Source organism: Macrobrachium nipponense, chromosome 5, assembly GCF_015104395.2.
Source record: "Macrobrachium nipponense isolate FS-2020 chromosome 5, ASM1510439v2, whole genome shotgun sequence".
NCBI classification, from domain to species: domain Eukaryota; kingdom Metazoa; phylum Arthropoda; class Malacostraca; order Decapoda; family Palaemonidae; genus Macrobrachium; species Macrobrachium nipponense.
Genome location: NC_061107.1, coordinates 97,879,118 through 97,904,078, shown reverse-complemented (window position 1 = coordinate 97,904,078; position 24,961 = coordinate 97,879,118). Strand labels below are relative to the sequence as shown.

Sequence of the window (24,961 nt, the reverse complement as noted above, 5' to 3'; positions counted from 1 at the left end):
TCTAGGAAGTTAAACACCTCCAGGACTCGGAACATTCCCTTCAACAGGTGGTCAAGCTCATTCATCCCCCATGTCGTCTTAGCAGACATGAGGGCAGAGCGTCGAGAGGAATCCACCAGTGAAGAGAAGTCCGAGTCTGCCGAGGATGGAAGAACGAGGCCCAAGGGTTCTCCCGATTCATACCAGAATCCTAGTTTTCCAGTAAGCTTAGAAGGAGGGAAAGAGAACACCGTCTTCCCTTTCTCTTCCTTCGAAAGAAGCCACTCACCAAAACCTCTAAGCGCCTTCTTCATAGAGATTGCAGGCTTCATCCTGACACAGGATGAAACCTTCGAAGTTTTCGAAGTCGAAAATAACGAAAGAGGCGAGGGCGGGGGACGAACAGGAGAAAGGGCGTCTCCGAATTCCTGAAGCAACAGGTCCGTCAAAACGCTTGTATGAAGAAACGGAGGAATCTTTAGGAATTTCTTCTTCCGAGGAATCCTGTTCTTCTTCCGCCGAAGATCCTTCACGATCCTTACGAGTGAAAGGCTGTCTTGTCCTCAGCCGAGAGTCCATCCTTGAAGAACGTCTGGAAGAACTCTGACATCTAACCGGGGAAGTTATAACTTCCGTTGAGCTTCTGCCTGAAAACTCCTTCTTGTCAGGATGAGGGCGTATTCTAGGCTCTTGGCGCCTAACGAACGCAGGGCGAAAATCTGGCGAAGAGCGCCTATTAGGCGAAGAGCGCCTATTAGGCGAAGAGCGCCTATTAGGCGAAGAGCGCCTATTAGGCGAAAAGCGTCTATCAGGCTCCTGGCGCCTGTCTAAAGGAGAGCAGCTGCCTGGCGAAGAGCGCCTGTCATGCGGGAAGCGATAGAGAGCGAATCTCTGGCGACGAGCGCCTACCAGGAGAGAAGCGTCTGACAGATTCCCGGCGCCTAACTCGAGGAGAGCGAAAATCGGGAGAAGAGCGCCTTGAAGGAGAAGAGCGCCTACCAGGCTCTTGGTGCCTGCTAAGCGAAGGGCGGCTGACAGGAGAAGAGCGCCTGTCTACCAAAGGGCGTCTGGTCACAGGAGAGCGAAAGCCTGAAGGAGAGCGGCTACCATGAGAAAAACGCCTACCAGGCTCCTGGCGTCTGCCAGCGGAGAGATCCTGTCTCGAGACGAGCGCCTGTCAGGAGAGGCTCGTCTACGGGAAGCATGCCCCTTGTCCGACGGAGAAACGATGTCCGCAGGAGAGCGCCTGTCCGTTGAAGAGCGCCTCGTACTACGATCCACTCCTGGAGAGAGGGCGGTTACTGACGAATAGCGTAAACCTGGAGAAGAGCGCCTGGACTTCTTTACCGGGAGCGAGACGTCCTTCCTACGACAAGAAGTCACAATCAAAGAGTCAGCCAGAGCCGTAATCTGCGCCTGCAGACTAGCCAACACACGTGTAGGAGACTTAACAAAGTCCTTCACGGGAGACGCAGCTCGATCCTTACTAGGAGAGCGAAACTCCAAAGAAATCCTCGGTTTCTTCACATCCAATCCAGGATCTTCCGAAAAAACTTCAGGGCTGGAGGGGAGAGCGGAAGAAGCCTGCCAGGCTCTCTTCGACGGCCGAGAAGCTTCCGAGGAGCTCCAACCACGCTTGGGCGAAGGAGAAGGCGAAGACGAGAAGCATTGTCGTAAGACTTCTCTCTTGGCGCGATCCAAGGTAGCCTGGGAGCGAACATCAGGCGCTACCGAGGGGACGCCTGACCGGTGGGGGTTCTCCCTAACCTTCCTGCGGCTTTCGACTTTCCTCCTCCACTGGGTCTGGGAGTCTGGAAGAGGTCTAGGCCTAGAAACATTAGGGAGCCGATCAGACGCACCCTCCACTGCACTGGGATCACTGCACAAATTGCTATCACTCTTACCTTCTAGCACTTTAATTTTCAGCTCCATGCTGCGAATAGTGGCTCTCATAGTGTCCACCTCCGAAGGCGCATCTTCGGGTTCGGTGCAGGAAGCAGGGGCTGAAACTGGTAAAGGCGCTACGTCTACAACAGGGTTATCAACTTCAAACTCGCTAGCGCGAGACCTACTAGAACTCCTAGATGAAGCTTTCCTAACCTTGTCCTTCTCAAGCTTTCTTACATAAGAAGAAAGTGCCTTCCATTCTTCTTCATTCAAATTACCACATTCATTACAAGGGTTAATAAATGAGCAGTCATTCCCCCTACACCTCATGCATACTGTGTGAGGGTCTACCGCAGCTTTCGGTAGCCTCACCTTACAATCGCTAACAGAACAAACTCTGAACATAGTTGATTTCTTAATTTCTAAATCAGACATAATGAAATTCCAAGAATAATCAAAAGAATAATCCAAAACCGGTCCACAAATCGCAAATGCCAAGCCAAGGAGCAGGTACTTCACCAAAAGTCCGATGAAACAATCCAGGGCGAAAACGAGTAATAATCCAAAATCGAGAGGTATCGACAACAGATGTAGTCGACACCGGCGACAGAAAAATTATGACTGGAAAGGGGGATTGGTTCATACACCTGCCACCCAGCGGCGGGTGGGGTAGATCACCTGACCTACCTGTCGCATTTGCCGCGAGTTTTGAATTCTGTCGTGATGTCAGAGACGTAAGCTAAGTATATATCTGGCAGGAAAGTTCATGTACAAAAATACAATTTGTTTCATTTTCACATTACATATCTTGTACTTGAATCAAAAAGTACTCAGAACCTGAAACATTACAAAATGTTTCAGGTTTTCTGAGTACTTTTTGATTCAAGTAAAGATATGTAATGTGAAAATGAAACAAATTTTTTTTTCATATTTCTGTAATTACAGTTAAGCGAACAAATTCATTTTAATGTCCTCTAGCACTTATGCACTACCCATAGAAATCTAAAGGGACAAAAAAAAACTAAGCATTAGTTTTAATATTATCATAATAAATGAGTGCTTAACTGTAGAAACAAAAGCAAATTAACATACCTGATACCAGGTAGGAATATTCTTGGAAGTTATAAAACCTCCCATAATCCCACCAATGTTTGGAAAGACTACAGCAAACAGGAGGGACATTGGAAACCATGCCATCTTCAATTGAAAGTTTCTCTGGAAAAATAAAAATTTCTTCAGAATGCTCACGACTTCATAAAGAGTGATGACTAAATTTCCTCTTTGAGTGGATCTCCATTGGAAGATATATACTATACTTAACTTATAAGCCCATTGAAAAGTCATTACCCTCTACTCGGTTATCTCTGGAAATGTAAAACTTTTTAAGAATAATTTAACCCTTAAACCCCAAAGTGGTAAAATAAAAATTGTCTCCCGTGTGCTGGAGGTGTTTCGGAGTGAGCGCGGAAGCGGAAAAAATATTTTTTTCAAAAAATCACAGCGCGCTTATTTTTCAAGATTAAGAGTTCATTTTTGGCTCCTGTTTTTGTCATTGGCTGAAGATTAGTATGCAACCATCGGAAATGAAAAAAAAAATCATTATCATATATAAATAATGCGATATATGATAGCGCAAAAACGAAATTTCATATATAATTGTATTCAAATCAGGCTGTGCGCAAAACAGTTAAAGGTAACTAGTTATTTTTTTTTTCGTTGTAAATTACAGTAAATTGCAATCATTTTGGTATATAACACACTGTAAAACAATAAAAGCAACACAGAGAAAATATTATCACAAAATAATGCATGAATATGTAATGCGCGGACGTAAACAATAATTATTTTCAAAAATTCACCATAAATCTAAATATTGTCTTAGAGACTTCCAATTTCTTTCAAAATGAAGACAAATGATTGAATATTACTATACTGTAAGAGTATTAGCTTACAATTGCAGTTTTTGACCATATCTGATGAGTTAAAGTTGACCGAATGTCGAATTTTTTTATATATTTTTTTTATATGCAATTATTTCGGAAATTAGAAAAGCTACAACCTTCAAATATTTTTCGTTTTATTCTACATGAAATTGCGCACATTTTCATATATAAAAATCTATGAAATGCCTAATATGAAACGGAGCAAATATTCTGAGAACGGGACGTACGCATTTCGGAGATTTGTGGCGGAGAATGCGCGCACGGAGGGAAGGAAAGTTTTTTTTTTAAATTCACCATAAATCTACATATTGTGCTAGAGACTTCGAATTTGTTTCAAGATGAAGATAAATGACTGAATATTACTAGACTGTAAGAGTTTTAGCTTACAATTGCGTTTTTCGACCATTTCGGTAGAGTCAAAGTTGACCGAACGTGGTTTTTTTCTATTTATCGTGATTTATATGCAAATATTTCAAATATGAGAAAAGCTACAACCTTCAATTATTTTTTTTTTGTATTCGACATGAAATTTCGCACATTTTCATATATAAAACTTTATGTAACGGCTAATTTAAAATGGTGCAAATATTACCACAATCGCACGTATGATTTTTTCGGAAGTGTTACCGCGCGGACGTAAAGAAAATGTTATTTTTTTCATAAATTCACCATAAATCGAAATATTGTGCTAGAGACTTCTAATTTGTTGCAAAATGAAGGTAAATGATTGAATATTACTAGAATATGAGCGTTTTAGCTTACAATTGCGTTTTTCGACCATTTCGGTAGAGTCAAAGTTGACCGTAGGTTGAAAATTTGTCACTTATCATTTTTTATATGAAAATATTTCAAAATTAATAAAAGCTACAACCATGGGTTGTTTTTAGTTGTATTGTGCATGAAATTGCGCACATTTCCATATATAAAACTTTATGTAACGGCTAATTTTAAAATGGTGCAAACATTACCACAATCGCATGTATGATTTTTTTCGGAAGAGTTACCGCGCGGACGTAAGGAAAAAGTTTTTTCATAAATTCACCATAAATCAAAATATTGTGCTAGAGACTTCCAATTAGTTGCAAAATGAAGGTAAATGATTGAATATTACTAAAATATAAGAGTTTTAGCTTACAATTGCGTTTTTCGACCATTTCAGTAGTCAAAGTTGACCGAAGGTTGAAATTTTGGGCACTTATCGTTATTTATATGAAAATATCTCAAAACTGATAAAAGCTACAATCATGAGTATTTTTTTGTTGTATTCTACATATAAATGCGCACATTTTCATACATAATACTCCATGTAACGGCTAATTTAAAATGGTACAAAAATTATGTCAAAGTGACGAAATAATTTCCGAGATGTGTCACAGATACTTTTTAGTGCGGCAAGAAAGAAATTCGCGCTTGCGCGCCTGTTTAACGATTGTAAACAAAACAACACCTTGATCCGTGAACTCCCAGCATCCCCCAAGGCGCGTGATTCAAGAGTTTTCGGCTGGTAGGCCTAAAAGTATTTTTCCGCAAATTTTTTAAAAAACTTTTGTATGTCGACGTAAAATACGTCCAGTCGGCACCCGAGAGAGAAAAAATGTCGACGTAAAATACGTCCAGAAGGCGTTTAAGGGTTAATACCTTATCAAGCACAAGCCTACGGTACACAATTTTCAAAATGTGGAGATTAAGAAAAAATTTTTAGATAAATAGTACACACCTTTAATCAACATAACTAAAAAAGGGATTTTGACGAAGGAAAAATCTATTTCTGGGCAAGGGTCCGTGTTGCCCAGTGAAATAATCCCTTAAGTTCATTATTTCTAGGTAAATGATACTAACATTACCAGAGAAAAAACAAAAATAGGGGGATGTCAGAATAACTGACTCGCTCACCCTAAATAAAAAGAGGGTGTCGGTATGGTACTGGGGCGAGTGAGACCACTACCACGGACCTCTTGCCATTTAGAATTCTCCTACATCAAAATCCCCCTCCCTGAGAGAGCTGATACACAGCCGGCGCCAGCAACTACTACTACTCATCCTCCCATGCCCACCGCAGCGCCTCTCGTGGCCATCCTTGAAGTTAGAGGCCAATCTTGGGCGCAAGGGTGGGAGAAAAAGGGGGGGGATTTCACTGGGCGGCACGGACCCTTGCCCAGAAATAGATTTTTCCTTCGTCAAAATCTCTTTTCTGGGCTCAGTCCGTGTCGCTTTGTGAAATAGTACCAGAGAATTAGCACAAGATTGGAGAGAAGTAAAATAAGGTCTCAATAAAACAAAAAGGAAAACAAAATGATTATAATCTAGTTGAAATAATTACAGAGTTATCATACATAATTTAAACTTAGCATAATGTAACATGTGTTAGCCTTAAAATATATAATAGGACTTAGAACTAAACTTAGGCTAACTTATGATAACTTAAAACTAGATTTGAATGAACAATTATGTACAAGTGAGACACTCTAGCATAAAAATAAGAGAGGATAACTCACAACAGTTTTAAGATTTATCAGTAAACATCCATAACATATATAAGTGAGTCTCCCTAGCACAAAAATAAGGGAGAACATCACCAAACAGTCACAGTCAGTAGTAATATTTACAAGTGTGAGTGCCCCTAGCAAAAAAATAAGGGACACATCACCATATGTAGCCTTTCTAGGCAGCTAAGGCTCAAAACATGATTGAGCTTGACGGTAAGGTTAGGGGAAATATTGGTGAGGCAGGTAGAAAGGAGATCTGGATCTTCGACTACAACTACTATACAGTGTCAGGGGAAACTATGTTTTCCGCTGCCACTGCTGGAAATTTAAGAGATTCTAAGGATTTCAAGTAGTGACGTTTGAAGACTATCGGCGATTTCCAGCCCGTGTACTTTTTCAAATCATCAAAATTCATATGCTGGAAGTAATTAATAGAGGTGGCTACTGCCCTGATGTCATGGGCTCTGGGGAATGAATCAGGATTAGCTTGTTTAATAAAGTACAGGATTTGTTGTCTAATCCCTTTTATTGAAATAGTGCCACCTTTTTCCCTCATAAAGAGGGGGCCTGAGGATCTAGATGATGTCCTGGACAGATAGGCTCATAAGGCCGTCACTGGACATTTAGAAGGGTCCTGGGGAAGAGGGAGGACCTTCCAAGGAGCCCACCTCATTAAAGGATCCTCATTTTTTGCTAAAAAGCTACGATCTGGAGATAATAGGACTTCTCCTGAAGGGAGAAATTCTACATGACCAGAGGCTCTGGAAAGGGCCGACAGTTCTGATATTCTGGCTCATGAGGCCAGGCTTAATAAAAAATAATGTTTTCCTCAATAACATTATATAGTTGCATGAATCGTTGTCAGTATCTGAAGCCAGTTTAAGAACGTCATTCAAGAACCATGAAATTGAACTAGGTCTTTCTGAAGGTCTGAGCCTAGCACAGGCTTTAGGAATAGACGAAAAGTAAGAGTCTGTTAGGTCTATCTTAAAGCCAAACTGGAAGATTTTCTTTAAAGCTGACTTATTGGTGGTAATAGTACTAGCTGCTAGACCTTTTTCAAACAGAGATCTGAAAAAGGATATAGCTAAATTAACTGTCATGGTTTGGGCGTTTGTTTCCTTCAGGAAATTTGCTAGTTTCTTAACGGAAGCATCATACTGTCGCAAAGTTGATTCCCTTTTATCCGATTCTAAGAAAAGGATATTTTGGGGATCAATATTTGCATCTACCTTAGCCGCAAACTTCATGAAGTCCATAAAGTTAAGGTTTTGAGAGTCCCTGAGGAAGCGAACACAGTCCTCATTTGTACTGACTGAGACAGTTTGGGATTGGGGATCCGTTGAGGTCGGAGACCCAATTCCAGGAGGAGAGGATACCAATTGCTCTTGGGCCAATCCGGAGCTACCAGAGCTACTAGTCCCTTGAATGTCCTGAGTTTGCTCAGGACTTTCAATAGAAGATTCACTGGAGGGAAGATGTATACCTTCCTCCATTGATTCCAATCTATGGACATGGCGTCTGTGGCAAAAGACAGAGGGTCCAGGTTGGGGGCCACATAGCAGGGGAGCTTGTGGTTCGCTTGTGATGCGAAAAGATCCACCTGGAGGCCTGGGACCTTTTGGCATATCCACTGGAATGAGTGCCTGTCCAGGGATCACTTCGATTCTAGAGGAACTGATCGAGACAGGGCGTCTGCTATCACGTTCCTTACTCCCGCCAGATGAGTGGAGGATAGATGCCATTTGTACTTGGTTGCTAGAGAGAAAATGGCTATCATGACATGGTTCACATGCTTTGATTTGGATCCTCCCCTGTTGATGCAGTGTACTACTACTGCGCTGTCCAAAACCAGTTTTATATGGGAGTTCTTGGCTGGTAGAAGCCTCTCCAGAGTGAGGAATACTGCTATAGCTTCCAATACGTTTATGTGAAGCCGGTGGAACTGAGGTGACCAAGTTCCTTGAACTTTCTTGAATTGGGAGTATCCTCCCCACCTGCTTAGAGGCGTCTGTGTGGATAACCAACGCCGGAGGGGGGAACTGGAGAGGAACTGATTTGGACAGATTCTTGGCCTCCGCCCAGTGGCGGAGACGTTTGCGATGAATCGGCGGGATTACTGACAACTTGTCTCGAGATTTGACATTTGCTCTTGAGCGCCAAACTCGATTTATCTTTCAATTTTGCTTTCAACAGAACGTCTGTGACTGATGCAAACTGGAGGGAACCTAGGATCCTTTCCTGGTTTCTCCTTGATGTCTGTTTGCATTTGAGGAATTGTCTTATTGATTTGGCTATTTCCTTCCTCTTGACCACCGGAATTTACAGAGTGTGGGAGTTCAGGTCCCACTGAATGCCGAGCCACTGAAAACGAGATTCCGGCGTTAGTCTGGATTTGGTCTTGTTTATTTGGAACCCCAGATGTTCCAGAAAATGAATTACTTTGTTTGTGGCTTTGAGGCATTCCTCGACGGTTGTTGCCCAAATGAGCCAATCGTCGAGGTATGCTACTACCATAATCCCTTGTGATCTCAATTGCTGGACTACTGATTCCGCTATTTTCGTGAACACCCTGGGGGCTACATTCAGCCCGAAGGGCATCACTTTGAAAGAGAATGCCTGGTCTCCCAACCTGAAGCCTAGATATGGGCGGAAGTGTCTCGCAACTGGGATATGATAGTATGTGTCTGTAAGATCTATAGAGGTGTTGACGGCCCCACGGGGAAGTAAGGTCCGCACCTGCGAGATAGTCAGCATTTTGAACTTGTCGCAACGAATGAATAAGTTTAGACAGGACAAGTCTAAGATTATTCTTCGTTTTGTTGAGCCTTTCTTTGGCACGCTGAACAAGCGTCCTTGAAACTTTAAATGTTTGACTCTTGATACTACTCCTTTCTGAAGGAGCTCTTGCGCATACTCTGTCAATTCCTTTGTTGGTACTTGAAGGAATGTTTTGGATGGAGGAGGACCTTTGATCCAACTCCATCCCAGCCCTTTGGACACAATGCTTTGTGCCCAGTTGCTGAATCCCCACCGGTGTCGGAAGAGGAACAGCCTCCCTCCTACCTGAGGGTTCCTATTGGGTTTGGGCAGGACGTGCTCCACGTCCTCCTCGAAAGTGTTTCCCCCTGTTGGGTGTCCTTCCGCCACCCCTCTGGCGAAATGCACCTCTGGCTCTACTTCCCCTTCCAAACCTGTTGAGGGCTTGGAATGTCTGGCCCTCAAAGACAGGATTGAAGGCTGGGGAAACGGCGTAGGAGGTCGAAGGATGGTTCTGTGACGTCAACAGGAGGATGGGCTGGCTCTGATTCTTTGAGGTCGATGGTTGCACCGTTTGTGAAACTGGGACCGCCTGTACAAACTGCTGTTGCCGGGGAGCCTGGTAAGGAGTAAACTTTCTAGGCTTCTTTGGTTTCTTGGAAGCTGAGGGGGTACTTTCTGGCTTCCTCTTACCAGTAAGTCCCCAGCGGACCCTAAGGCTCTGATTGAACCTGGTCGCTTCGTGGTGAACCTCGTTTACCGCCGATTTGGGAAAGAGGTCAGCTCCCCAGATAGAAGACGAGAGCAGTTTGTTCGGCTCATGCCGAATAGTGGCTTCCTGCAGTTACGCCTAGCTACTACAAAGTCGTACAGATCAGACTGTACGGTCTGTGTTTGAGCCTTTGCCAAAAGTTTAAACAGAGGCTCTGTACCATAGGTACTAGCGACAACCTCTGTCATCACCAAGGCATTCAGTGTCCTCCCTAGCCTGGTCCTAGCGTTGAACTCCGCTTGGATCAGGTTATTCGGTAGCCTTGGGAGTCTCTTCCCGAACTGTTCTATAGCGCAGTCCGGTTTGAGCTTCCCGACTGTGAAGGAAGCTGGAAGATCAGCCCAGAGATCCTCAGAGCCTGGGAAGAGCGGAGATGTTGGATCCGACTCTCTCAGCTGGGGAAGAGGCTCGTCTTTCATAGCGGCCTGGATCGTCACTTCTGCCAACTTTGTGGTAAAGGGGAGTGGTGTCTCGTCCTCCGACACAAAGATGGTGAATGGGCTTTTGAAAGCCTGAAGTTTGGTATTCACGCAGTCCCATTCTTCAAGGCATCGAACCCATTCTCTCTGGGCTTGTTCCCGACTGTATATTACAGTCTCTTTCGGAATCTTATCCTCTCTCCTTAGAGCTGACTCCGGCAACCTGGTGTAACCCATGAAACGTGGTTGAAGATTGGTGGGGTGGAACTCGAAGTCCTCAATACGACGAGTTCCACAGTCCGGAATGGAAATCATTCCATTCTTGAAGGGTGCAAAGGCTGCGACCCTCCAAGGATTGCTCATAGTAAAGGCGGGGAGAGTATTATAGTCTGGCATCGGAGTCATTCCGGCGGTTGCCAGAGGAAGACCTGCTGGGGGATTATCCCTAAGGCCCGCCAGCAAGTTTTCCTGGTTTTTCAGTTGCTCCGATATATTTTGGATCGACTGACCGGATTCTGCAAACGAGGTGGAGATCCGAGCAAGCATCTGATCTAGCCTGTCATTCATCATGGCTCCTACCATGTTGCCCACCTGTTGCATAACCCCTGCAGTAAAGGTTTCAGGATCGAAGGGACCAGAGTCCCCGGTCGAAGCAGGGGTCTTCGGACGTGCTCCGGTGGACGTCGAAGGTACCGGCTCCTTAGAGGCCTTCTCCTTAGAGGACTTGCCTCTTGACCCTTTGGAGTGTGAAGTCGAAGATGACTTCGATTTCTCTGCTCCGGGATGGTGAGCCGGAGACTTATGAGTAGATGAGGACGAAGTCTTCTTAGAAGACGTCCTCTCAAGGGTCTTCTGCTCCCGTTTCCCTTTAACTTTAGGGACAACTGAAGCTGACGACGACCTGGCCAGAATATCCGACTCTGTAAATCCTTGAAAAGAGGAGGATGAAGGAATAGGTGACGAAGATCCAGATGCGCCCAAGGGAAGCCCTTGAGCGCCCAACAAACTTGCCTCTACCAACAACTCACCTTCCCCTACCGTCATGGGTTCAACGTTGAGCTCCAGTGTCGCAACGTCCTTGGCGATCCCCGGGGCTCCCTCCTCCGCCATAGCCTGCGCCACCTGTTGCTGGATGGCAGCGATACACGGAGCTGCCGCTGTAGGGTCGACGTACCTGGTCGACTTGCAGCCTGGGAAGATGCAGACAGCCATACTCTTGTCTAAAATGTATGGCTGCCCCTTGGATACGTTCTTACCAAAGCCTCCTACCCAGGCTTTCAGGGTAGCCGACGTGGCTTCCTTCACGGCGGCAGCCTGAAATAAAGGGTCATTGTAATCCTTACAATGAAACCCCGAAGATATATCATTAACACTTATGACTATGTCACACTTATATACATACTTGGCACAGGTTATCTGACAATATATATCAAGAACAGAAACAAAACCTTACGCCAGTGTATACTTACTCAGGCAGAAAACTGTTCCACCAGATCATAACAGATGGAACAGGCTTCGTGATGCCACACAATCATATCGTTGTGGCGGACGGCGCAGGGAGCGTGGGTTCGGCAGACCTCATGACCGCAAGCATCCTGCAGGATGGCGTTGCATCCTGCTTCCTGACAGTTGGTAGCCTGTAAGTGAACAGATACATAAGTATCAGCAGTTACTAACAGGGCTAACCTGTTAAGTGATATGAAGCTCCGCTGCATGCCGGAGTGAAAATATTTTTGGGCATAATCCTCTCCTGTACTCCGTGAGAAATTTCCATAGGATATGGTAAACTGGTCTGAAAACTCCGGTACACCGGAGCGAAGATTTCCGTCAAACCAGATACCTGCTCAGATACAGATAGTACACCGAGGTGAGGTATGATCACACCGGAGAACATGAGAAGATATCCATAAAAACTTAACATAACATAAAATAAAATAAATTGATAAATAAGGTAAGCGGTGTGTAGTTCCGCCGTACAACTCTTCCGCCAGCCAGCAGAGAACCTGGACAGTGAGCGGGTGCTCCACCAGACAAGCAAAAGAGACAATAGAGATACAATCATAATATAGGGGAAGTATGTCAAGGCTGCTCTGTTACCCCCCCCCAAGGAGCTGGCGGAGCCAGCGGTCCGCTGTAACTGTGGGGAGGGTAGAGGAGAGCTATACGGAGAGCACCGGGGAGGACCCGATGCGAGCTGGCGGTGGCAACCAACAAGCCTGAACGCACGAGGAACCCCCCTAAACTCAAAGAAAACGGAACCAGCCCAACTCAGAACCCCCTTTAGTCCGAGACTCCCATATCCTCCCTGGGAAGGGAGGAGGAGGGGAGGGGTGCTCAGATGGTTGCCATAGCGACCGTGAGCAAGCAAGGACTATCTCCCCCCGTGTGGGGAGGGAAGAGAGGGGGGGGGGGGGGGGGGGGGAAGAGAAGGGCTGAGGCGATCAGCTGGCCCGTCGCGATCGTAGGTGGACCAAGAGGCGAACGAGACATACAAGGCATAGCCTAAGCTATAACCAACCGCCTCAGACATACAACCCATAATAAATACATAGTAATAAAAATGAAAGGAAGGAAATCACGAGTGAGAGAAATAGAGGGGTCGTCCAGGAGAAGTTAGGCTAGCCTCCCCGAAGGAAGACGGACTAACAACTCGGGAGCTGGCCTCTGCCGATACGTAAAACGGAGGGCGACGGCCAGGATGGCTGGACTAAAGATCAGTGGGTAATCTAAAATATTGTATAAAAACCCACGTGCCTAACAGACCTAGACAAAGGTACATGCATGCATGAACACTGCTCTAAGACATGAAGCAAAGGATTTCCGAATAGTACGATGTAAAGGAATAGAATAAAAGGTAGCACCTTCTGCACCACGCTTAATATAAAATATGATAAAAGATATAAACACTGCACAGAATAGCCGCTACGGTATGGGAGACGGAAGGAGCTAAACGAAAACACGAGGCGAGCTGGCATGGTGAGCCTGGCGCCCGACAAGGAAGGCCATTATTGAACCTAAAAAACGGTTAAAACGGATCCTGACTGGCTAAAAATACGTGTAACCTTTCGGCAGTACTTAACTTGGCTGCGGCGATAGCTTGGAACTCCATGCTGAAGAAATAAATCCAAATAGCACACAAAACACAGAGCAAAGGAAAAACACGTGCGTGTGGAAGGGCGCTAACGTAAAGGATGGCCACGAGAGGCGCTGCGGTCGGCGTGGGAGGATGTGTAGTAGTAGTTGCTGGCGCCGGCCGTGTATCAGCTCTCTCAGGGAGGGGGATTTTGATGTAGGAGAATTCTAAATGGCAAGAGGTCCGTGGTAGTGGTCTCACTCGCCCCAGTACCATACTGACACCCTCTTTTTATTTAGGGTGAGCGAGTCAGTTATTCTGACATCCCCCTATTTTTGTTTTTTCTCTGGGAATGTTAGTATCATTTACCTAGAAATAATGAACTTAAGGGATTATTTCACGAAGCGACATGGACTGAGCCCAGAAATACAATCTTACATCAGTTAACCAGTTAAAGGATGTTTTATTGAACACAAAATCTGGTTAGACAACAATGCACTAAAACACATACAGGATTAATTTATCATGTGAGACTGGTTTTCTGCTGAAATATGGATATGTGAGTTTTTTTTATATTTGATTGGTTTGTACAGTATGTCTTTGTATTGGAATGGAGTTATCAAGACTACTAAGAAGGCTAGAGATGCCAGCAATGAGGTTAGTATTTCTGAGTAAGCCTAAGGGCTTTGATGTCAGTGATGATGATGTGGAGGAGTTTGTGGAAGAGCACAAAGCAGAGCACACCATAAGAGGACTACTTCTTTACTAAAAGAAATCAGTATAAAATAGTGGGGATTACAAAGTTTCCTTGAAAAACATCACCTTGACAAAGCTGTAATAAACTGTGTTTATAAAGTTACTGAATGACCATGCTGTCTTACTTTAGGAACATTTTACAATCCATTAAAAAACATACATCTATGGTCAGGCTTTTTAGTCAGCAAGAAACAGTGAGCACAGCTGCCTGTTTCTATAAAAGGGGACCCTTTCCAAACAATAAAATTGTCCTCCTCATCATCTTCCTCACCACCTTCCACATAGGGCATCAAGTCTCCCAATTACAGGTGAGAACAAAGTTGAATTTATTTCATCTATCCACTTTATTTGTTTTTTTTTTTTTTTTTTTTCTCTGTATGAATTCAGCATTCTAGGCTTCACTGCATTTGAGTTAAAATGCTTTTATTATTGTATTTCGGAGGCCTGGATGGATTAATCCAATTCCCATTATTTCTGAAGAGAAGCTCTGACTGCAGAGATACCCAGTCAGTGACACCAACTACAAAAGATGGCCCATTTCCCCTGGTACACAGCCACTGAAGATTAAGATTTTCACAGATATCCAGACATACAGTGGAACCCCTGTATTTGCGTTCTCCGGATTTGTGAACTCACGCATTCGCAGATTCCTCTCTGGAATATATCTCCCAATTATTTGTAGAAAATTCGCCTATTCGTGGTACTTTTCAATGAGAAATATCCACAAATTCCTGTTTTTTTTTTTTTATCAATTTCTTCATAAAATGCACGTTTTGTGATAAAACTCTTAAAAAAACCAGGTGTACAAATTTTCAGTGGGTCTTTCTTGACTTTTAACTAACAAAATAGGCTGTTTTAAGCGTGTTTATAGGGGTTCCAACTATTCGCAGGGGGGTCTGGTATGCATCCCTCACGAATACGGGGGAACCACTGTATACTTACTGTGCATTGAGAAAACCCCTTGTTCGCAAAAGACACTGGATACTCTCCAGGCCTGAAGTGCCAGTGCTTCCACTGCCTGGTGATACCTTTCGATGTGCCTGCATAGAAGGGGAATCTCTCTCGGGACCTCAGACAATAAGTCAGCAGGTATGGATACCACACGGCGTGTGGCCACATGGGAGCCACCAGAGTCAACCTGAGGTTTGGGGTGATCAGGACCCTGTTGAGCACCTGACAAATAAGACAAAAAGTGGGGAAGGCATACACCTGTAAGTTGTCCCATAGATGCTGGGAAGCATCCTCCATCACAGTCCACGACTCTGGCACCATCAAGCAGAACACTGGTAACTTCTTGTTGTACTGGGTCGCAGATAGGTCTGTTTGGGACTTCCCTTAAATTGAAGAGCCTCTCCCTAATGTCCAAGTGTAGGGACTACTCTGTCCACATTACCTGACTCTGGTGAATGAGCCTGTCTGCCAACACATTCTGAGACCCAGGAATTTACCGTCCAGTCCCGAATTATGTGTATTCGAATTGTACGATTCCCCTTTTATGCGGTTGCTAGTTCTCAAAAATAGATTTTCTGTATCTGCGAAGCCGTTCAAAGTCTGCGAGTCATGCGCCACAAAACTTGCCAAATCTATTGTCTTTTCGAGTATTTTAGGTGTGTGTGTGTGTGGGGGGGGGGGGGGGTTTGCTGGTATCTGAGAGAAGGGGTGCGGGGAATGCTCGGAGGAAAAAAACTATTATTCCTCCAAGGGGGAATGCAAGAGAAAGATTTCCTGCTCAGCCATTAGCTAATATGGAAGGCTCTGCCTCACGCATTTGTGACGTCATAGCGCAGTGTGTATGAATGATCAGTATCATCACCATTGTCATACGTATTATTCAGGTCTGTGAAGTGTATTCTAAATGATTGGTATCATCATCATCGCCATAGGTATTATTCAGACCTGTGAAGTGTATTCTGAAGGCTTCTGCTCAGCCATTAGCTAAGACAGAAGGCTCTGCCTCATGCATTTTTTTTTTCCATTTGTGACATCATAGCACAGTGTACATGAATAATCGGTATCATCATCATCGCCATACGTATTGTTCAGATCTGCAAAGCGTATTCTGATCATCCGCATCATGTATGCATCTGCCTAGAAGCCGAAGAGCAAGACCTATTTTCTTGAAACTAAAAGCTTGCCCTTAAGTTAAAGACGAAGGAAGGAGCAACTTCCATTTTGGCATCAGTCGACAACTTGGAATCCATCATTGCTGAACATGAAGTAAGAATTTTATTTCTAGATTAACTTGCTTTGACTAACTTTTGGCATTTGATAATTTTTTTTTATTGTTGAAATAGGTTTTGATGAAAATGACTAGCAAAAGTGATTAACAGAGAAGCAGATGTTTGAGATTGAGAGAGAGTAGAAGAGAGAGAGAGAGAGAGAGAGAGAGAGAGAGAGAGAATCGTTCGATCTAAACTTTTCCAGAAACTGTCATTTCATGTTGAATTTTGAATTTTTATCATTTCTTTTTAAGAAATTGTAATTTCATATCCAATTTTGAATTTTCATTAGTTCTTTTTTATCGTAGAATAAATTTATCTGAAAATAATTACATAGTGAACGTCCTGGACAAAGAAACTGAGACAGGCATTTGTAACCAAGTTTGTTGGTCCTAACGGTAGTGAAGACACGCATGATCTGCTAGTCCCCGAAACCTCAAGTGGTTCACAAAGCCTTCCTTCAGCAGGAACTCTTCACGGAGGATGATAGAGGAGTTTGAAGGATTTTTTGGCAGAGGATAGGTAGAGGAAATTCCATCCAAAAGGTTTTTTAAAGGAAATGACTGTATCGTACAGTACACTTGCACCCAATGGTGGTATAGTTTACGTGTGGGAGTTTTCACCATCCTGTGTGCAATTTTAAACTTTTTCAAGTTATTAAAACCTTTTTAATGTTTTACTTGTCCATAAGAACAATTTCATATTAGAAAAAATTACAGTATAGTACATAGAAATGATTGAAAATGGATACATAGTTTTAAAAAGTTTGACTGGGTAAGTTGCCGTTTGCCTTGGCCCTAATGGAATTTTCCCATAAGGTATGTGTTTAGAAATCTGCTAATTCGCAATTCTGTGAGGCTGTGGATCGACCAAATTCTTGCATAATTGGGGACTGTACTGTACCTGGTTGAAAGGTCTGCCAAGTGCGCTGCTGCCCACATGTGCACCTGCACCGCCAAGCTGTGCAGGTGGGATGATAGCGGTCCTCCCTACTTGTTGACGTATACCACCACTGTTGTGCTGTCACTCACCAACACCACGGAGTGCCCTGAAACTCAGTCCTCAAACTCTTGCGGAGCTAAAAAAGTTGCCTTGAGTTCCAGGACATTGATGTGGAGGTGTGTATTGTTCTGGTCCCAGGCACCGAAAATTAATAACTCTTCCAAGTGTGTGCCTCATCCTTAGGTTGATGCGTCTGAAAACAGAAGCATCTTGGGAGGGGGAGCACCCAATGGCACTCCTATTATGAGGTTCCTATCATCTAGCCACCAGGCTAGATCTCTCCTGACTTTCCTAGAAGAATAAGAAAGAAAGGAGGGTGCCTTGCCAGTGACCAAAACTCCTTCATCCTCCACTGATGGGAGTGTAGGTGAAACTGCCCATGAGGGACCAGCTTCTCCAAAGATGATAGGTGACCAAAAACAACCCACCACTGCTGAGCAAGTTGTTCCTGTCCTGACTGTGCTGCCTCTCTAAACCTGCTGATACGAGAATCCTAAGGGAACATCCCCCATTGCTGCCTTGTCTATCAGTATTCCCAGATACTGTACCCTCTGCTTGTGAATTAGCCCAAGCCAAGACCAAAATGAATACCACAGTGAACACTTACGACGGGGGTTCCGTTCTTGAGACGCGTCATAAGCCGAAAATCGTTGTAAGCCGGAACAACGTAAAAAATCCTAAGAAAATCTTACTTTAAACCATTAAATGCAGAGCAGGTATTTCCGAAAGTGTCTCCCGTATGCCGGCGGCGTTCGCGAGTGAGTGCCAAAGCGGAAATTTATATTTTTTTTTTAAATTCAAAGCACGCTTAATTTTCAAGATTAAGAGTTTATTTTTGGCACCTTTTTTTATCATTGCCTAAAGTTTAGTATGCAACCATCAGAAATGAAAAAAATATCATTATCATATATAAATATTGGAATATGACGCGCGAAAAAAATTTCATATATAATTGTATGTACTGTATATACAAATCGTGTTGTGAGCAAAATGGTTAAAGCTAATGAGCTAATTATTTTTTCTTTGTATTGTATACTAAATTAAGATGATTTTGGTATATAACAAATTGTAAAACGATCAAAGCAGCACAGAGAAAATATTATCACAATATAATGCATGAATTCGTAACGCACGGACGTAAAAAAAAGCTGTTTTCGAAAATTAACCATAAATCGAAATATTGTGCTAGAGACTTCCCGTTTGTTGTCAAATGAAGTTAATTGATTGAATATTACTAGACTTTAAGTGCTGTAGCTTACAATTGCAGTTCAGTTTTCATCCATTTTGGTCGAGTTAAATTTGACCGAAGGTCAAATTTTTTCTATTTATCGTTATTTATATGAAAATATTTCAAAACTGATAAAAGCTACAGCCATGGGTTGTTTTTAATTGCATTCTAAATAAAATTGCACATATTTTCATATATAAAACCTAATGTAACGGATAATTTAAAATGGTGCAAACATTACGACAATCACACAAAAAAATTTCTGATTTTTTCGGAAGAGTTACCGCACGATGTAAGGAAAAAGTTTTTTTTCATAAATTCACCATAAATCGAAATATTGTGCTAGAGACTTCCAATTTGTTGCAATATGAAGGTAAATCATTGGGTATTACTAGAATGTAATAGTTTTAGCTTATAATTGCGTTTTTTTACCATTTCGGTCGAGTCAAAGTTGACCGAAGGTTGAAATTTTGGCACTTATTATTACTTATATGAAAATATTTCAAAACTGATAAAAGCTACAACCATGGGTTGTTTTTAGTTAAATTCTACATGAAATTGCACACATTTTCATGTATAAAACTTTATGTAACGGCTAATTTAAAATGGTGCAAACATTACGACAATCGGACGAACAAATTTCTGATTCTTTTCGGAAGTTACCGCACGGACGTAAGGAGAATTTTTTTTTTTTTCATAAATTCACCATAAATCGAAATGTTGTGCCAGAGCCTTCCAATTTGTTGCAAAATAAAGTTAAATGATTGAGTATTACTAGAATGTAAGAGTTTTAGCTTACAATTGCGTTTTTCGACCATTTCGGTCGAGTCAAACCTGACCGAAGGTTGATATTTTGGCACTTATCGTTATTTATATGTAAATATTTCAAAACTGATAAAAGCTACAACCATGGGTTGTTTGTAAATGTATTCTACATGAAATTGCACACATTTTCATAATATAAAACTTATGTAACGGTTTAATATAAATCTGTACAAACATTATGACAATCGGACGAAAAAATTTTGATTTTTTCGAGTTACCGCGCCGACGTAGGAAAATTTTTTTCCCTAAAATTCACCATAAATCAAAATATTGTGCTAGAGACTTCCAATTTGTTGCAAAATGAAGGTAATTGATTGGGTATTACTAGAATGTAAGAGTTTTTGCTTACAATTGTGGTTTTCGACCATTTTGGTCGAGTCAAAGTTGACCGAAGGTTGAAATTTTGGCACTTATTGTTATTTTTATGAAAATATTTCAAAACTGATAGAAGCTACAACCATGGGTTGTTTTTTGTTGCATTCTAAATGAAATTGCGCACATTTCCATACATAAAACTTTATGTAACGGCTAATTTAAAATGGTGCAAACATTACAACAATCACACGAAAAAATTTCTGATTTTTTTGTAAGAGTTACCGCGCGGACGTAAGGAAAAAGTTTTTTTCTTAAATTCACCATAAATCGGAATATTCTGCTAGAGACTTCCAATTTATTGCAATTAAAGGTAAATGATTGAATATTCCTAGAATATAAGTTTTAGCTTACAATTGCGTTTTTCGACCATTTCGGTCGAGTCAAAGTTGACCGAAGGTTGAAATTTTGGCACTTATCGTTATTTGTATGAAAATATTTCATTACTGATGAAAGCTACAACCATGAGTTGTTTTTCGTTGTATTCTACATGAAATTGCGCACATTTTCATATATAATACTCTATGTAACAGCTAATATAAAATGGTGCAAAAATTAAGTCAAAGTGACGAAATAATTTCTGACATGTGTCGCTGATGCTTTTTAGTGCGATAAAAAAGAAATTCGCGCTTGCGCGCCTGGGTAACGATTGTAAACAAAACAACAGCTTGATCCGTGAGCTCCCAGCATCCCCCAAGGCGGGTGATTCAAAAGTTTTTACCTAGTAGGCCTATAACTATTCTTTCACAAATTTAAAAAAAAACTTTTTTCGTCGACGTACCATACGTCGGTTCGGCACCCGACAGACAATTTTCGTTGACGTTTAATATGTACAATCAGCGTTAAAGGGCTACTGCTTTGGGTGCATTGAAAACTATGTAAACTGCATTCTATTGCCATTTTCATAAAAAAAACCTTCAAATATTGATTATTTTGAATTTTTGGTGTCATATTTCATCTACCAGATGAGCTTTGTAGGCGTTGTAACCCTGGAACATGCATCGTAACCCTGGAAATAATGTCTGATGAATATAATTGAGAAGCGCCTTAACCTCGGAACGTCGTAACCCGGGGACTGCCTGTATACATCCTTCAAGTCTAACAAAAGCATGATGTCACCCTCTATGATGGAATCGAGAACTGAGCAAACCATTTTTATCTTGAACCAGGTCTAGAGAACAAAGCGGTTCAGTGGAGAGAGGTCAATGACCAACCTCCTGCCTGGCACCTTTTCCATCAGGAACAGGTTGCTGTAAAACTCCAGAAACCAGTCCATCACAACTTCCACAGCACCTTTCTTTAGCATCACATTCACTTCTTCCTCAGGGGAAGTTCCTTTTGCAAGGATCGAAGGTGAATGGTGGCAGACTCAAAGAGTAGTAGATACCCTAACCAAAGGACATCTACTACCCAGGTTTCCACTCCAAGTCTCTGCCAAGTTACCCAATGGCTCAATGGGCACCTCCCCAACATCAGCAACAAGTAGCAAGGATTGCTGCTCCAAGTGTCCTTCTTTCCCTTGCCTCCCTTTCTGGAGTGGGAGAAGGCTGAGAGGGGTGTGACTGTACACCTTTCATTACTAGGTGAGAAGAAGTCTGGGTACCTCTACGAAGAGGATGGGACAGCCTGCCCAGAACCACGAGAAGACCTGAAGGTCTTGGCTACTGCTTGGTGAACAAGTTTGTTGTTGTTGACCCAAATCATGTCCACCACAGCATCCTCCTCACCTCTAGCAAAGAGGGAGGGTGGAACTCAAGACCAGTCTGTTCCTAAGTGCCAAAACCAACTCAGAATGAACCAAGAGATTTTAGACATCACATGTCTCGCCTCTTCAAATCTAGGTTCACCTAAAGGTTAGCTATTTGGTGGGTGAGGTAAACAATGGCCCTACCTCCAGAAAGCATTAGTCTTTTAAAGGCTGCATCCATTCTGAGTGTACGGAAACCTGAATAAAAGGAAGTGATCTTGGCCACCCAAAAAGACCATGGCAGGAGATTCCAGTGCTGCTGCTTTAGCCTGCAAGTGGTATACCCCCTCTGCACAGAGTCGCTCTAGCAACAGATGGGCTCTCCGAGAGTACATAATATTTCCTCTGGTGAGCTAGAGGAAGTGTCTTGCATGACCTGCTGGACCGTAATGAATTCTCTTGCCCAAAAACAAGAAAATTCACTTGGTTCAAAACCCCATCATCAAGTCTAGAACAAGGCAAGCCAATTGAAGCCATGGGTTCCTTCTTGGGTAGCAATAAACAAGAGAGTATGAGAAAGCAAACGGCAGTTGGGCAGAGAAGCACAGAGATGTCCTCACATGTTGGCAGCCAAAAGTAAAGTGGAGTGCAGTATGACAGGTGGGCGGGGCTTCCCCCTACCTGTCAGTAGTTAATGATCTAGCCTGTAAGTTGAACAGCTGCAAGCTAAATCCAATGTAGAGAATGAAGGTGTATTTATGTAGGAACAAAATACATTTATCAAGAGATGAACACTTGGAAAAATATCCATTTCATGTGTAGTATATTAATTAAAAAAAAAAAAAAAAAATTTTAAGAATAAGGAGGGATAAAGCCAATTATTGGGCCCACATCCTAATGTAACCTATGTTGCGGGGTTCTATCTGGTCATGACCCAACCTAACATGATCCAGACTAGATGGCTGTATAAATAGGCTATTGCCTTTATTAAAGGGGCAGCATATCCTAACTTCAAATAAGTATGTTGCCGAGTCCTACCTAGCAAGGGGCATTGTAAAATTACATAATAGTTACATACACATTTTGCAGTGCACAATCTAACATTTGGGAGGGAATGTAGGTCAGGGCACAGCAACCTAGAATAGCTTAGGTTAAGGGAAGTTTAAGTTGGGATGCTTCGCTACTAATCCTAACTTCGAATATGTTATCAGGTCCTACCTAGAGAGGGGCCTCATAAAACTACATAATAAAATTTTTCAAACATTCTAAAATCACTAGGGTGGGGCCAGGAAAAGAATACAGTACTGCCAGCCCTATTTATTCTTTTAACTCTTAATGGACGGATTGCACCTCGGAAGTAGTAATGACAGCTTCGGGGTGGTGGACGGATTGATCCTGTGGCTAAACAATATTAAGCGCCATTGATTTTGAAAAAATCAGGCAGCAAAGAAGTGCCAATACTTTTATAGCCCATAAATTCCCTAATGGCAACTTTTAAACTGGCTAAAATCATGAGTGTGGTCGTCTCAGGACTACAGATCTGCCTTTTACTTGAAGGGAGTATGTACTGCGTCTCTTCCTCACATGACGTCTTTTGGTAAATTTGCTCATAAATATACCAAGGGGTTGCTGTTGGTTTTTGTTCTTGTCTTTTACGATAGTATGCCAGTTGTAAATGTAATTTTGCAAAGAAAAGTGAAAAGAAATCATTAGAAAAAGTGTATAAATAAAAAAAGTAACTGAATCTTTGTTCTCGGTAAGTATACATACCGTAGAGTGGGGGAAGTGCGCACCTTTTTTGTCTTTTTTTTACCTCTGGTAAGAGTTCTAGAAAGAAACTGAAAAAAGTGAGACATGTTTTTATTGTTTATTAATAGGGCAACCTTTTGCACAAATTGAAATGTTTATGAAAATGATATTGTTAAACTACAATAAAGTTTTGTACATACTTACCTGGCAGATATATACTTAGCTATAGTCTCCGACGTACCCGACAGAATTTCAAATCTCGCGGCACACGCGACAGGTAGGTCAGGTGGTCTACCTTACCCGCCGCTGGGTGGCGGATGTACGAACCACTCCCGTTAGCTTGTCAGATTTTTCTCTTCCACCTGTCTCCTGAGGGGAGGCTGGGTGGGCCATTAATCGTATATATCTGCCAGGTAAGTATGTACAAAACTTTATTGTAGTTTAACAATATCATTTTTGTACATGAACTTCCCTGACAGATATATACTTAGCTGATAGGCACCCTTGGTGGAGGGTAAGAGACAGCTAAATAATACAGGTAAGACGGGAAACAACTAATGTTGTAGGATATAAAAACCTTGGTTCTCACCTTTTCAGGATGAAGACTTCATAGATACTATCTCTGAGTCTGCATTGCCTGGAGAGCTACAGCTAGGACGTGACCTGATGCTGAAAGACTCTCGGATCTACCACTGGGATATGTGATCCCCTATTGTGGTAGAATCCAAGTCGGATCCTGTTAGAGGGACCTTGTCCGCTTACCTAACAGATCCTTACCACTACCTCTGCAAGGAGCCAAAACCCACCAGACCACCTAACCAAAATACAAAGGGTTAATATTACGACAAAAAGAGGTGCCTCCTGGAACCTCTTTCAGACAACCAAAAAACAACAATATAAAATATAGGGTAACATATAAAAAATTTACACAGGATAAGTTTCAGCTCCCCTGCCCCAGCACCGAATCCGCCGATACGAAAGGACCCAAGGCGAAGCATTTAATCATATGTGATTTTTACATCACGTAGGTAGTGGTTTGCGAAAACCGATTGGCATCTCCAAAAAGTCGCCTCCATCAAGTTCCGCACAGACATATTTTTCTGAAGCAAGCGAAGTTGCGATGGCTCTCACCTCGTGAGCTTTCACTTTTCAGTAGTTTAAAATGTTCTTCCTTACAAGCAACATGTGCTCTGTAATAAGGCTTCTCAGAAAAAAGGAAAGAGCATTCTTCGACATGGGCCGAGTGGGGTCCTTTACAGAGCACCAAAGCACATCTTGATTAGCCTTAAGTTGTTCCTTCCTCTTAAGGAAATACTTCATAATTCTCATAGGGCAAGAGTTCTTTCAGGCTCTTCCCCTACTAGAAAAGATAAACTACGAACTTCAAAGCTCCTGGGCCAAGGCCGTGATGGGTTTTCATTCTTTGCAAGGAAATTTGGAAGAAACGAACACACCATAGAATCTTCCTTAAACCCTACATTGCCCTCGATAGCTTGGAGCTCACTCACTCTCTTAGCTGTAGCTAGGGCCAAAAGGAAGATAGCCTTCTTCGTCAGATCCTTGGAAGAGGCTAAGCTAGGAGGTTCGAATCTAGACGATCCAAGGAATTGTAGAACTACGTCTAGATTCAGTTTGGTACCACATGAGGACGCTTAATGGTTCAAATGATCTAATAAGATCATGCAAGTCCTTATCAATCGGATATCTTTTAAGCCTCTATGCCGAAATACCGTCGCCAACATACTGCGGTATCCCTTAATAGTTGACACAACCAGATGACATTCTTCTTTGAGGAAAATAAGGA

At 42.5% G+C, this 24,961-nt stretch overlaps 1 protein-coding gene across 1 annotated transcript in view; it reads right to left on the bottom strand.

Annotated features, from left to right (window-relative positions):
- Nucleotides 1-23,249, bottom strand: part of LOC135215542 (translocator protein-like) — a 70,461-nt gene extending 47,212 nt beyond the window's left edge. Inside the window, exons 1-2 of the mRNA XM_064250375.1 lie at nt 23,179-23,249; nt 2,959-3,081 (exon numbers count right to left, since the gene is read on the bottom strand). Coding sequence (XP_064106445.1) covers nt 2,959-3,063 — 105 coding nt within the window. The 5' untranslated portion in view covers nt 3,064-3,081; nt 23,179-23,249. The remainder of the gene's footprint in view (nt 1-2,958; nt 3,082-23,178) is intronic.
- Nucleotides 23,250-24,961: the final 1,712 nt, after the last annotated feature.